This window comes from Triturus cristatus, chromosome 6 (assembly GCF_964204655.1).
Source record: "Triturus cristatus chromosome 6, aTriCri1.1, whole genome shotgun sequence".
NCBI lineage: Eukaryota > Metazoa > Chordata > Amphibia > Caudata > Salamandridae > Triturus > Triturus cristatus.
Window position 1 is genome coordinate 307,262,356 of NC_140589.1, and position 15,803 is coordinate 307,278,158.

The 15,803-nt window shown below is 43.3% G+C and overlaps 1 protein-coding gene across 1 annotated transcript; it reads right to left on the reverse strand.

The window, feature by feature from the left end:
• Positions 1 to 12,075: 12,075 nt before the first annotated feature.
• Positions 12,076 to 15,728, reverse strand: LRATD1 (LRAT domain containing 1). Its single transcript, XM_085610670.1, has 2 exons — positions 15,545 to 15,728; positions 12,076 to 14,642 (listed from the first exon to the last, which is right to left on the reverse strand). Exon 2 carries the CDS (start codon positions 14,602 to 14,604, stop codon positions 13,711 to 13,713), a length of 894 nt encoding a protein of 297 aa, XP_085466796.1. The 5' UTR covers positions 14,605 to 14,642; positions 15,545 to 15,728; the 3' UTR covers positions 12,076 to 13,710.
• Between the last annotated feature and the right edge of the window lie 75 nt (positions 15,729 to 15,803).

The following is a 15,803-nucleotide window of genomic DNA, read 5'->3' on the forward strand; positions in this document are numbered from 1 at the left end:
GCCGTTCGGGCTGTACCTTCGACTAAAGGTCCTATGGGAAAATGCATGGGGAAAACGCGTTTTGGGGCCCCCTTTTTTCTCAGCCCCCGCTTGACGAATCACCCCGAGACTTTCAGGGTAGGAGCTGAGCGGAGCGCCCCATTAGTTTTGAAAATTTCACGAAGATAAGTCAACCGGCGCCAAAGTTATTCAAAATAGACTTTTCAGATTTCCTATGGGAACTCGGTCCTAACTATAACTATCTACTGGCCACCGCCAGTAGATAATATATATATATTACCTACTGGCGGTCGCCAGTAGGTAGATATAGTTAGGACCTATTTTCCATAGGAAATTCGCAACATTCTATTCCCAATAACTTTGGCACCGATTGACGAATCTTCGCGAAATTTTCAAAACCTTGGCCAGCTCCGGTCCACTCCTAACCTGAAAGTCTCGGGATGATTCGTGTAGTGGGGGCCGAGAAAAAAGGGGGGTCCCAAAACATGTTCTCCCCATGCAATTTCCCATAGGACCTTTAGCCGCAGCTACAGCCCGAACTGCTGAACGGAATTACGCCAAATTTGTTTACATTTATATATATCACATGTTCATGGGGGACCATTGTGGCCTTACCACCACATACCTTTAAAAAACGTCATTATATGTATTTAGGAAGGGTGTTATAATAGAACCATTAAACGTCATGACTCAACAATACGTTTTGTTTGCAATAATTTGACGGGGTCACCTTCCATGTGTTAGCTATAAATAAAGCACATATAATAATTTCTGAAAGATGTAATATGGTGCTCTTAGTTCTATTTGTAACTGTAAAAGCATCACACCTATATATCCAAATCCGGGAGGGTGTCTAGATGAGATGCTCTTTCTTTCACTCATGTTATGTTCATTCACTATGCTTATGGCACACTTTGAAAGGCTCAGGTCCATACATACGCATCAGTGCATGTCAGCTACTACTGAATTATCTAGTGCAGGTCAGAGAGATGTTTTAGTGATTCAGGTTCTGTGCTCTCTCTTGGGAAAAAAATGTACCCTCTGAAATGCATAAAAATGTAGTCAGACATGGATGAAGGGAAAAGCACATAGAGAATTTCATAGCAAACACTTTCAAAGGCAGAATATTGGGATCACAGACCAGCACTATTGTATGGACTTAAAAAAAAGTGTCAAGCTATGTAAATTCAGTTTACAAACTCTGAGTGACAGTGACGGACAGAAGAGCATATGCTGCTGCACTTCAAAAAGTCCTGTCTGCAGATACCTTCCTGTGGTTGTGAGGATCTGAGGTTTACTTTCTCTCTCAGTGATGAATACAGGCTTGACATATTCCATCCACTAGGTGCTTCAATTTCAAGGGAATGTGTACTCTGAGAGGCATAGACACAATATCAGAAGTCGCCCATCATTACAGTTGAATACACGAGGCACAAAAAGCTACTCTGGTTCATGAAATATGAAATACAAAATTATTGCTTTCCAGCAAGTCATAGAATTGGTACGAATCTCAATAAAAAGGTATCCAAATTCTCTGCTGAACTAACCACATGGTTGGTTATAAAAATATACAACTGCTTTTATCGCTGTTGCACTCTTACACTTAAATGATGCTAACATGATACATTCTAAATAGAAATGTCCACAACATGGTCCGATTGCAATACAGTTGCACTGTCGTGCAACCGAGAGTGACTAGCTTTGCACCACTGTGAGCTACTTTGTACTTGTCTGTTTGACCCATGCAGAGACAGAAGGTCACAAAAGTAAACAGAAGTGCCCAACCCCATTTGACCTACAGACTGACAAAAGGTCACACGAATAGACAGCATGCTCTATTTTTAGTACTTAAACGCTGTGATTGCTTCATTCTATTTCCTGGGCAATGATGTCTGTGAGGAAACGCTGCACTTGCACAGAGCAAAATGAAATGTGTGTTGTACAAAAAACAAACATACCTTCAGATGCTACTATGTTTCAGCACTCCGCAACTTTGGTTTCTAATGTGTTTATTTTAAGATAGCCGTTTCCACTAGTGTTCTGCCTCTTTCAAGACATCCCTGAATTTGGCAGAACTAAGGCTTTAGCAGGGAGATAAAGACGTGCACCCGCAATCATATATGGGTCAAAAAACAATACGGCATATCAGCCACGACTCCACATGTTGTCATTATCTTCCGATTACTCACATTATCTCTTCTCCTACCCTTCAGTCATGTATTATTTATTTACTTATTTTCATTCCTTCCTTCTTCTTCTGTTATTGCCTTATTTCTTCTCCGCTTCTTATCTATTCTTCTTTCTCTCCTACATTATTTCTTATCACATACTCTTTTTTTTCTTTTCCTTCTCCGCTTACTCTTTTCTTCCCCTTGCTTTCTCACATCCATTTTAACCTCCCTCGTCTTTCTTCCCTTCTTTCTCCCTAAAGGTCCTTTTTTCAATTCCAACCCTTCTCTCTAAGCCCCATTTCCACACCTCCCTCCATAAGCCACCCACAGGTAGTGAGGAGTGATCCCTCACACACTAATGTGAAAGCCGGGCAGGTGGGGATTTCTACACATAGAGGGCGTGCCAGAGCATAGCGGCTCAGACATAGCGCCATATCCTAAATTACCTATTTAGTCTCTTGGAAGTTATCAAAATTAATCAATGTTAAAGCACATACTGTAGAGATCTGCCTACAAGAGCATTTCAGCTTCTGAATCCCAGAAGAGGCTAACTCAGTTTCTCATCCTTTGGAAGTGAAAAAATATCCAAAATTGACTTAGCTTAAGGAAGGAATAACTTATCAGCATTATAAATGTATGATGTGTGGCATAAACATTTGCATCGTCTCCTGAAGCAACATTAACAGAACTAAGTATTAGTATAAATACTGTCTGTTGTAAAGTAAACTCTGCAATGCAGCTTCTATCAGCAGAATGTTTCTGAATGAAATCAGCACTTTCAAGATAAACTGAAGCACTTTACCAGCAGAGGTGCCCAGTTACAAGAAGGGCTAAAGCTGTCAGATTCATTGCGCCTTAGTTTATGGCAAGAAGGCAGTCAGTGTGGAAGGTGACACGTCTTAGTCAATATTTCTGGTTTGTTGGGTTGTGTGAACCTTCACTTACGCCAGTATTGTCACTGCGGTCAGAGCAGTAATTATGTGAATGTTATGGGTTTTTTTTTTAATTAAAACTAAAAACTGGTTTTCTGCAGGATTTTTATAAACAAGTCTCCAATTTACATGAATAGATAATGTTACAGTTCAAAAAGGTAGTACTTAAGAATTAAATAATATAGAATTACATTCAGCTTAGCTCGTGTGAAGTGATGTGTATATCCAGCCATTTCTTAGTTGGACTAGCACAGTCTGAAATTAACTTGTGCAAGGTCCTTTGAACAAGAGCAAAAGAATGTTCAATTTGCCCCCTGTCCAGGATCATAGAAACTTTGGCTGCTATAGCCATGATACAGGCTCAGGGGCATGCCTATGCTGAAATCCAATTGAGTGAAGTAGCTGATTTGTAACCAGTGGTGTAACAAAACTTGAGGGTGCGCCCCTACAAGGTACATGCAGGTGACACTCCCTCCCTGGCCCATCACCTACGCCTTTTGCTGAGGGGCCCCTGGTGCTCAGGGGCCTCCCCTCTCCGCGGGGATGAGGGGGCTTATGCTATGACAATGTTTTCAACTATCCTCATATACCTCCATCAACCTTATAAGTTACCGGATACAAGCCTTTCATTCTACCTGTTTCTTAATCCACCTGTAACAGGACCGGCCGAAGCGTAATTTCACCACCAAAGCATTAGCCCTGAAAAAAGTAATTAATGAGTACCTAAAATATTCATGTTTTCGCGAACAAAGCCAATGGAACAATTTTGAACGCACAACAGTTGCTAAATACTCATTAGTGATACAAGGAGTTTGGCGGTACATAGCTCATAATAGGATTAGAAGAGAAGGTGTGTTCAACCTCTTGGATCAATTTTGCAAAAGCATTATATTGCTGTCATAAGAATTTTAGGGTGTGCGAAATGGCAGAAATTTGATCACAAAAATTCAAGGACAATTTCTAAAGTGATGCTTTTAGCATGAAATGCGGTTTTCCAGTTTTTCAAATGACTTTTTCCATGTGAGGTGATACCTTAAGCACAAAAGTCAGGCAAGATAGAGAAAGCAAAGGGGTTTGAGAAGAAAATGACTCTCAGCGAGAAAATTTCTGCTCAAACCAGGTCGTCATGGTTGAAAATCCAAAACTTCAAGAAATGTCATCAAACACGAAATTTGGGGATTTTGTGAATTCTGGTGGAATTATTTTAAATTTTGCACAGGCCTACATAATATAGGTGATTCTGGGGTTATCACCTCACACCGAGGTCCCGTCTTCGTTTAGGTGCCTTCGAAAACGGATTGACAGATGGAGAATACTTGTGACAATTACAGCGTAAGGAGAGGATGACCAATGAGAATTAAACCAGAGTCAAATGAGACATGACTTGTATAACTTTGACTTTGTTGTTGAAGGACCACATAAGGCAAGTGAAGGAACTGTCATTAACAATCCAGAGAACAGGAAGTGAGAGCGTTTAAGCATGCTGCCTAAACTCTGAGGCATATGGTTAGGAAACTGAAATTATTTATTAGCAAAGATATACATGGTATGTTGGGAAATACGTGGCAATGGACAAATTAGAAATAATGAGCTGTTAAAAAGAAGCAGCTATAGTGTTGGCAAACAGCAAATTATGGCATATGGTCCACCTACTATGGGGAATAGTGAGCATATTGAAGGCTGCTACTGTTAATTTTACTTCAGGTTTGAGATCTTGGTACAACCAAGTACAGCTACATTACTAATTGTGGCTTCTTACACCATTTGTAACCCCAAAGGACTCGTACACCTTGATTTGGGGAGAATTTAGCTTTACTTCTACTTTTTCTGTGTTTAAGGGAGCGGTCTCTGCACAGTCGGAGACAAATCTGAAGTGTTACATTTCCAGGATGATCATTTAGTCCCGACTGAAAATACTCTCAGTCACTTTAATTTAAAGATGGCTACTTAAGAAGAATGCAATAGAAGAGAGTTACATTAAAGGTGAAAAAGGTTAAGACATTTCAGGGAAAGCAGAGTACTTGAGGTGTACCATATCTAAAACTAGTTTCAGAATTGTACATCTAAAAATGTGCTGCAGGCTTCAAAGAGAGCCTGTTACCCTGTGAATAAAGAACATTTACTTCTTTTGTTAAAGTATTTACAATTTAAAGCATATTGAACAGTTTTCTGATTAAATGCAGTGGTTACAATTTTTGGGAATAGGGTGAATGTAGACAGGTGAGAATCGAAGCCAGAACCATTTTTGGGGGGAACTAAATAGACACATTACCCCAATGTCCAGTTTATAACTCTTTGAAGGCCAAAAGAACATTGTCACTACATGTGGCGCTTAAGTGTGCCGGTGTCAAAGGAACAAGAAATAAGAAAGGCCTTCTCACAAAGGCTATCGCCTTCAGATGCGGAATATTTTGAATCATGATGTTCCTGTTACCCTTCCTGTCTACTTCATACGGATGTCATTGAAAACATAACTTTTCAAAAAGAATCTTGTTCACAATTATGCATTGCTATCACCCCATTCCCCTAAATACTAAGGCCCTTATTATGAGTTGGGTGGAATAGACTTCATGTATGGAATTCCATTGTGCACGATCACAAATGGTCCTGGGTTTCTGGCCAGGAGCAGGAAAGCGTCATCCAATTTTACTGGCTGTAAAAAACCTCCAGTAAAATTGCTTTAGGTTTTGCTTACATCAGCAGCTAGGCCTCTTCCCCCTACCCTGACCACCTCCTTTTCTACAAAGGTTAGCTTGCAATGCTTACTCTATCCAGGACACCCCTTTCCCTTCCTCACACTATCCTCACCACCTCCCTCCACCTCTGCCCTTCACAGCAGACCCCCTCCTCCCACCCTCAAAGCAGGTGGTAAAGGAGAGTGTTAAAACCCATAGGATTGGAAATTCTGTGCAATTTTACACCCTTTAAAACGGGCCTATACAATAGTATCCCCTTTCCTGAGGTTTAACTCGTAATTGCATTGTACTGGAGGTGTGTTGCTGCACATTACCAGTAATTACATGTGCTGAATGTGCCCTCCACCATTACTGTGCATCTCTGAATGAGGGTGAAAGTGCAGAACGCCCTGTCTACAGTTACATAGGATGTACCTTCATTCACCTCTTGTATATACCCAACTCTTAAGGCACAATACTCTGTCGCCTTAGAATGAAGTTTGTCCTTTGAAAATACATATACACACATACATACATTATGTATAGATAACAAGCAGCTACTGTGCATATTTCCACTTGGTGGGACAGGTACAACCACCACCTTTACTGCTAGCCTAACAACTGAATGACAGGAAAAGCAAATGAGATTTAGTAGAGATGAGAGTGAAACTAAGTCATGGTGATCTGTTATTCTGGTTTGATATATACATGTAAATATAACAAGAAAGTGTAGCATATATTGGCACTTTTTCTACAGGATGTACTAGCTATTACTGTTGGCCCTTAATCTGAAACTACGCGTTTATTTAATTAGGAGAAAAATCATTATTTTGTATTCGCTGAAGTAAGTTTTATTCGCAAACATAAAACATATGGAAGTGGAGATATTACAGTATTGGTGATTTCCAGAAGTTATCCTTTGTACTGGGAATTATGAAAAATAAAAGAGGCTGGATGGGCACTTTTTGATGGCTTCGGGTTGATTGCGATGAGCACAAAGGTAAATGTGGCTGCAATCTTATCTCACTGACAATGTATTGAAGATGAATGTAGCCTCTATGGCTTCAGTAATTATGCTGTACATACCTTGGTATACTACAACCGTGGATGTTCCTGTCTTTTCAAAATTCTTCTAAGCAGATGGAGTATTCAATAATTTAGAAGAAACTGTTTTTCCAAAAGGACAGTGGAAGTGAAATGAGTTAATGCTCCTTCTATTAGTAGAGTGATTCAAAAACTACAGAGGTGAAAAAACAGAACTGAGCTTGTTTCTAAGGCTGAAAAAGCAAAAGGATATTCCATTGATTCAGGCCTAATACAAACCACTAGTGTATCAGATTTCAAGTTATCTGAGGAGAAGGAAGCAGCTACTGAATAGATCATATGGGGATTGCAGACAAAAGCTATGCATAGCATGCTGTCATGGCAGGACACTGAATTTGAGAGGTACATGTGAAACACACAGTCTAGAGGCAAGCTAGCGTAAACTATAAAATGCAATATAAAAGAGAACAAAATCAGAGCTACAGGCACAGTGAGGAAAATGATGCCTGAATTTGGAACATAAGGATTCCCAAACTACTCTGACTTGATGTTCTCAAGAGTAATGTTGTGACTTCAAACGATTTGCTTTGGTATGTGGAGTGAGATGGCAGATGCAGATCTGAAAAAGACATAAGACAAAATCCCTGCAAAACCTTCAGAGGAGGAGGAGGAGGTTCCTTGCTGGACTTTAAAGCCCAGCATGAGTCTCACTATTAACAGAGGCCTGAATCGTTTTAAATATAAAATTAAAGCATTGATGATGAATTGTTCTACATGACTGTGTGCAGGATGTATTTTTCCTTTTATAGTTTCACTTTTAGTTTGCTTTTTTTATCCATAGGCTCTTTGACGCATGACTTGCCCTGCCATTGTGTATACGTTTTAAATAAAGTAAATTCAAAACAAATAATTGTTTAAATACCTCTGGAGGAGCAAACCATCCACAAGTCAGTGTGTATTTTTAAAGATAAAACTCTATTTATAATAGACAAGAGACATTCTGGAAAGACATAAATGTTGTGCAAACCGCTGTTGCATATCCACTTTAGAAGCAGGTATGCAGAAACGGGCGTGTTCCACTCATTCTGACGTAGACACAGTAGAGAGACCACAAGACAACTTTCAATGCACTATCAAAATACTTGTCTTTCTACTTTAGCCAAGGAGATGAAAGTGCACAGCCATCTCATGGTCATTTGCTTGTAAATTATTCTAGAAAACTCATGTATAACTCAGAAGTGGGAGAGCAGGAGATCCTCTGCTCTGTTTTAAACATAGTATATAGAGCACTCTTCAATAGCTGCAGAAATATTATATCAGTCTATTTTCTATACTGATGAAAGTGCTGCTGTATGACTTACTTAATGTTGCACTGCTATTCAAGGTAATTCGTTTTTCTGCAGGGCCTTCTCTTACACAGCTATAAGTGTAAGTGGAGAAGTGTGGCTCACTGGTTAGAGGAGGCAGACTTGGAAGCAGAGGTCAGCCCGGGACCAGGGTTCAATTCCCGGCTTGGCTGGGTCTTGAGTCCATAAATGTCCATGGACCCGATAATTCTTGCTCCAGTGCCTACTCGACTCATGGGTTCACACTCTGCGACTCTGGGCAATAGCTTGCTTAATCTCCACATGGGCCCCTTGCGGCGGGATGCCTGGCTTTCACCTTGCGGATGCCCTGCCGGGTTGTCTCACAGGGGAATACCAGGACGGGTTCCCTAAGCAAGCGCTTAGAGACCGCTTGGTGATTTGCGCTATATAAATTCCTGTACATTTACATTTACATTTACAAGATGTAACGTGGAGAGCGAGACAGGGGGGCAGGCACCTTATACCTTATAAGCATAGGAAAATGATGGTGTATACTGTGGTGAAATCACAAATTACTCACAGGTAAATTGTGGGGTTTTGCCCTAATGCATTTGAGAGAATGTTAATGTTGGTAGTTATATACCTGGTGTATTTACAGATGGTGATTGTTCTTAACATTGTAGAGGAATTAGCAGCTGATTGCAGAGTAGATTACCAGTCCATTGTGAGAACATCATGAGAACATGTGTGATCGCCTTCTTCTTTAGTATATTGAGTATATGATGTAAGTGTGGCTGTTATCTCTGTTAAGGGTGGGCGTAGTTCGCGAAGTAGCACTTCGCGAAGCTACGCAAAGTGAAGTTCGCACTACGCGAGCTACGCGTAGCACTTCGCGAACTGCGAAGTAACATGTTCGCACTGTGCAAGATGTTGTTTTCAATGATTGCACAGTGCGGACAAGCAACCGGCACTGTGCAATCATTGAAAATGGCATCTTGCACAGTGCGAGCTGTAGTTTTCTGCTGCTCGAGTAGATTTTTACTCGAGCTGCAGCTTTCTCAACGCGAACTGGTAGTTTCTCATCGCGAGCGGTCGCGAGCATACGCGACCCCTCGCAATGAGAAACCTGACCTTCTCGCGTTGGGAATCTCGCCGGGAGGTTTATTTTCCATGCTCGCGATCGCGAACAAGGAAAATGTCTCGCCAGGATGTCATTTTGCTTGCTCGCGGTCGCCAACTTGACGTTGAGGACCGCGAGCAAGCAAAAAATGACCGCGGCACTACGCAACACTACGCTACGCGTGTTCGCACTGTGCTACGTGCAGTTTGCGTAGCGCGAAGTAGCGCAAACTTCGCAAACTACGCGAGCGTAGCGTAGTGCTTCGCCCAGGCCTAATCTCTGTGTGTCAATCAAATAGCATCTTTTAAAATGGTATTATGTATTCTACTTCATGGAAAAAGTGCAAAAGATGGGAGGTTGTTATGGTGAACAGTCATGTTTAGAAAAAGGAGTCAAAATTAACATATGCTAGGTTGTGTAATCCAGTCCACAACCCACATACCACTTTGTGAAGTAGATCTGGCAGTTGGCTAGCCAGATGTTGAAATGCCTGGTGCACCAGCCTCATCTTCAGGCCTTTTAGGACTTTTATACGCTGTGCCTTGAGACACACAATGAGTGCCAGAGGGTGGGACCTTGACAACGGGTTTTAATTCAGGACTTTGCAAGAGTGAAAGCCACTGAATGAACAGCATGGACAGAACCACACGGCCCTTGTGTTTCATGCTAACAGTGAGTATAGAGAGTGTCCTTCCTCATCTAAGACAGTTTTTTATTCCTCAGTTTCCTTATCTATAGCTTACGGCTGCTTTGGGGGAGGTTTGGTAGTGGTTAATATTTTATGGTCACTATAACAATGAAGTATAATTTTGAAATTGTTGTTTTATATAGTAAAAGGAAAGAACTAACATGACCTGCCCCCAGTGAGAAAACTTGAAAATTTTCTGGCGATAGCTCTATCAGAGGAGCAAGGACGTCTCTGTTTTAGCATACTCGCATTAATGACCTGTCTAGTTTTAAAAGAGCTGAATTTTGTTTAAATACAATGTACTTAAAAATATTAAAATACAACTATGAAAAATAACAACCAACAAAACAAAAAACTGAGAATAAAAAAATTCCAAATCATACATTGCCTTACCTAGCCAACCCCTGAAAAGACTTATTTTCTTTTCACACTACTTTAAGCTTGCGAAATTGCTATTTTACTCTCAATATTGTGATACAAATGCAACACCAAATACCAGTCACAGAGTAGAATAAGCTGTCATGGGGCTGATGGGATCATTTGTTTTTCTGTATCAGCTGTCATGTCACCGAAATGAGGGCTCACATCAGCAGATGGGTCGCAGGGGGCCCGCTTCGGAAGGCTGGGGGTTCAGTCGTGCAGTTGCATTAATATTCACAGGACGGCAATCCAATTTTACAGGGATGGTGGGGGAAGGGGGAGGGGCACACTGAGACACGCTTACAAGAAAAAGCATCCATGCCTGAAGACACTGCAATAGTGCATGCTGCTGCTGCTTTCTGAGAAGGATTGGGCAGGGAGGCTGGGTCGCCATACTTATACAGGATTCAAATAGAGATTAGGCAGAAACAATGTGACAAAGTAAATGGAAACAACGGGAATAAAAAATAAATCTGGCTTAAAGAAAGCCTGCCATTAGTGGGTGAAGCTGACCATTGGCTTCATTCATGACTCCACGCGTTGACTCAGAAAAGTGCGCAATACATATATCTGTTATTTCCTGAAGGGAAAACTGGATAATTGTATTCCAAAAATACCCATAAGGTGCAAATATGAACTGTGTAGTTGGTGAGAGATTACCTTAAAGGGCATAATGGGTAAAGAGCTCATAGGGTTCTGAAAATGCTTACAATAATGTTTACTCTTGTAATTTGCCATGTTTTCATGTTAAATGCACTATTCATTTCCAAAACAGCAAAATGTCTGGACGAGAAGATAATTTTGTCAATACATTTCTATACCAGTAAAGTGTGCCTTTAGGCCACTGTGGCCACCTTGATGCTGACACCTCCTTGAACTCTGTGTGGTCTGAACTCAAAGCCGTTCTTTCATGAGTAGGCACCAAGTGGTTGTAAATATCTTATCATGGATTACAAATAAAAAGTTATTTCTTCAACGGCCATTTTAACTTGGTGATTTCTTAGTACAAGTCTTTCATTGCCCCAGTTATCAGGAGAGAAAGAACGATTTTCTACACATTCTTATTCAGCCTTTGTATGTCAAAGTTTGCTTACACGAGAAGGAGGGCACAGCCAGGAAGTGTATGTTTGGATATATGCATTGAAACACGCCCATTCTGCAATGTTGATTTCAGGCAGCAGCCTGGAATGAACTGTAGGCAGAAGTCTGTCAGCTAAAAAATACATCTATCTTATTTAGCGCTTAAATCCCTAATGAGTTATTTAGGTGCTGTATGCCACCAGTCCTACCCAATTTACTGCCACTTACCGAAATTTGAGCAGCTGTTACAGACACAGACCACAAAGAAAGGTCTGCAGCTGGTGCAATAACTCAGAGAACCACCTAATTATTGTAAGAAAGCTGTCTCAGACACCACACTCCCTTTTGCTCTTCCACAAATGAAGCATGTATTGTGGAAGAGATGGAGCGACTTAAAAAAATATCTGGGAATGCAATAAGTGCCCATTGTCTCTGGTGTTGATGCATTTCATCCAGTAACTGACAAGCAACCCCCTTGTCCCAGCCCAACCAGCCTTAGAAAGACACATAGATTTCTTTATATCACTTTCCAATCTGCTTAACGTCAAGATACACTGCAAATTGTTTTTGCAATGACAAATGAATGGCATTTGAATTATGAAAGGCAGGCACTAGAAGAGAAATACTCTATCAGGGACTTGTGTTTTACAAAAAAGAGCGGTTTAATAAGGTTTTGATGATTATGGCACAGAGAGGTTTTGTCATCTGCAGTCTTTTCAAATCACGACATTGGCACCAGCCGAATGCATAATTGTACACAAATTTGGACATGCAAAAATACCCCAGACATCAATATCCCTTTGGTGCTAACGTAGACAAATGAAGAAGTGGGATGCCCTGACAAGCTGCGAAGCACTCTGCTACCCTCGAAGCTGACAAGTATCACCAATAAAAAAATAAAATATTCACACTTAACAAGAACGCACCCACTTGGAAACTTTGGCTTTTTAGAAATACAATGGTTCCTGTTCCACTGTGCATATTGGTACCCAGTGACTTCAACATCTGCTGTTGACTATAAAAAAAAATACCTGGTGTTTCGTCAAACGAGGGCGGTAACGACACCTTGCAGAAGTATTCTGGTTTGGGTTCTGCTGGATGCATTTTGCATGTGTGCAGCATTTCTACGGTGCATTACATCTGTACTGCAGAGTCAGGTGAGAAACCACAATATGGAGCTGGCCCTACATGGCTTCTCTGACATCTTGGCCTGCCCTTCTGCTACACAACATCTCGCACACCATTGCCCGTTACAGCACCTATTGGCTTTTCTTCCAAGAGGGGCCTGCAAGACGAACTGACCTTTTAGGTACTGTTTAGTTCTGAGGAGATACACAGTTCATGTACGAACATGGTGATATGAGATAAACACCCTTAAGAAGACAAACCTTGAAACTTAAACAAAAATGTATAATTACATGACCTGGCAAACGAAAAAACCGAAATGACATTTAGCAAATGACTCATTTCTGCACCCAAGGTTCAAGCGGCTGCTGCCAAACTACAACCATAAAAGCCACATCTGATCCAGAGGTTCAAAACAGTCAAACAGCAATGTCAGCTAAACTATTAGCCAAAAACCAACATTTATGCACCCTAGTTCTTCGATCATGGATTAAAGCCATGAAAATAAAAATTTCAATTTGAAATTTTATTCAGCATGTTGCTAAAATGGTAATAAAAACATGAACACCACTGGCAACACACTTGGAAATTACTGTCTTCCCTTTCAGGGTAGTACGCCATCTTGAGCTACTTCAGGGTCACATCAATTACTTCTGGGTTTAGTTTACTAACTCTGGAAGTCTCTCTCTCTCTTGAACATGACTGATACAGGAAATCTGCTATCAGGGCTAAGTGCAAATGAACTTTTAGCAAAGACCACTACAAGTCTAAAAACTAACTACACTGAAGTAGTTCAGTATGGTGTGCAGGTGTGCACACTTGAAGTGTGCAGTCACATGAAAGGTTGGCACCTCCTTTGATCATCAAGGGGGATCTTCATGTATGACAAAACATGTGATCATGACGTCTGAATAGCCCTGATGACGGGGGAAATGCGTCACAGCTAATACATTTATCTGGTTTTTAGACCAATCATTCTGCATTATAGTTTATGAACGCCGGAAGCCGCGGTTCGAAGCCAAACATAATCCCTGTCATGGTGTAAATATGCTGGTTCCCGGAATGCTTCCACGATGATTTCCTAAAAAAAGAAAGTGCGTCCAGCAGGGGGCGCCCGCGAAGACATGCCTACGACTCGGCAGCAGTCCTCAGTCCTTGTCATCGTCCACAATGGACAACTCCTTGATGGCGCGGAGCTTGCCCCGGGCGTCCACCCGGCGCTTCTCCCGGATCAGTTCCTCCAGGCTGTGGAAGCGCAGCGTGTGCACGTTGTTCTCGGACAAGTGCATCTTGAGGAAGTACTGCTGGTCCCCGGCCTGCAGCTCCCCGCCGGCCTTGAACTCCCTCTTGCCGAAGCGGCACCAGGCGGCGAAACTCTCCGAGTTGGTCCAGCAGATCTCCTCGCTCTTCAGGCCCAGGTGGCCGCAGGCGTTCTGCAGCACCAACTCGGCCGTCAGGGGGCGGTAGCGGTACCAGCTATTCACCACCCGGCCCATGCTGCTGCCCACCTCGTGCAGGCTGTCCTGGCGGATCTGGCCGCGGAGCAGGTGGATGATCTGCCCGTTGCCCACATAGACGGCCCAGTGTGGGGGAGGCGGCGGGTGCGTGAACTCGCCGGCCCCCGGGCAGAGGAATAGCAGCTCGAGCAGGTCCCCGGGCTTGCAAACGCTCAGCAGGCCCGCGATGGAGTAGACGTGCAAGTCCTGGGTGTCGCTCAGTTTGGAGAAGATGCATTCCTGGCAGCTGAAGGCCGAGAACTCGAGCTCGTTGAGCACCAGGTGCTGCTGGTGGTGCGCCTGCTGCGGGTGGTGCTGATGCTGCAGGGCGCCCTTCCTCTGCTGCGCGCCCGGGCTGTGCTGCTGCTCCTTGACGCTGTTGTAGCGGCTGTCCGGCTGCCCGCGCTGGTCGTCCAGGTCCTCCTCCTCATCCGAGAAGAAGTAAGCCACCCCGACCCTCAGCTCCTCCTTCTCGATCCCCGAGGGGTCCCCGGTGGGCAGCTCGCTGTAATGCAGGTGGGTGATGCGATCCAGTTGATTTCCCATCAATGACAGGACGAGGCAATGGTCGGGAATCGCCAGGGCTGCGAGTGAAGAAAACACAGAACACAACAGCAGTTAAAAAATGTGCGCCTTGATGTACAGCACTTCTGCCCGCTTCAGAGCCACGCGCAAAGCACCTATCTTTGCCTTCTGAGCACAAACATTTAGGAGTTTCCTTGTCTTCCTTCCTGGAGAACTAGGGAGTCTGTCTGCTCGCTGCCCTCTGAACACCTTCAATTAACTAAAATAAACTCCCACCGTTCTGCACAGTGGGTCTGTCAATAGAGCTGTCTTTGATGTGTGAATACATCCTGCCCGGCCGCTGACCTGCTCAGATGAGACGGACCCTCCCGGGGGACGTCTCCGTACTGCGCACCACCAGCTAGGGGCGCGGGGTTATAGAATCACGCCTGCTTGGGAAACGAAACAGCTGCTATTTTTAACTTCGAATAAGCCAACTTTCAATCTTCCTGGTTCTGAAAAGCATAGCCTTTAACCTACCCGCATGACGGTGTGAGGTGTCAGTTCCCATCCATGGAAAATTAATCGCGATCGATTTGTACTGTATGCATTTTATCGCCAATTCTCGACTAGAACCGTGTCACTCCTATGAGCTAGGTGTGTCGTTTTGCCAATCTAATTTTAACCGTGCATCGCAAAGCTGTGACACAAATACACCACAAAACACAACCGAGCGCCTCTTGCTTGTCGCTGTAAGTCTTGTGAACTCTGTAAGAGCTGCAAAATGTTCCTGCTCCATTCACCTGACGTCTACAATTCACCTGTGAAATTTCCTCCAGAGCAGCCGCACTCCCTGCCCCCTCTACCTGCCTAAACAAGCCCGCTCGCGTTTCCTGCTCGGCACAGAAACAATAAAGAGCATGAAATATGAGCACAAGTTACTGGAGGCAACCAGTCCGGAGACCGAGAGATCCGTGCGTACCCGAGCCGTGCCTGACTAGACTGGCATCGCTACAGCCGCCTCCGCCGCCTCCTCTCCATGGGTGCAGCAGCGGCTACTGAGCCCCTGTCGCCGGCCGGCTGCACCCCTGCTTGCACCCCAGCTCCCTCTGCCTCTCCCCTGCGGTGGGCTGCGCCAGGAGGACGAGGTCCGCTCTGAGCGCGCTGCCCGCCTGCTCTACATACATAGAGCTTGGAGTTGCTGGGACACGCCCACGCGCCGAGCTCATTGGCTGCTCTCA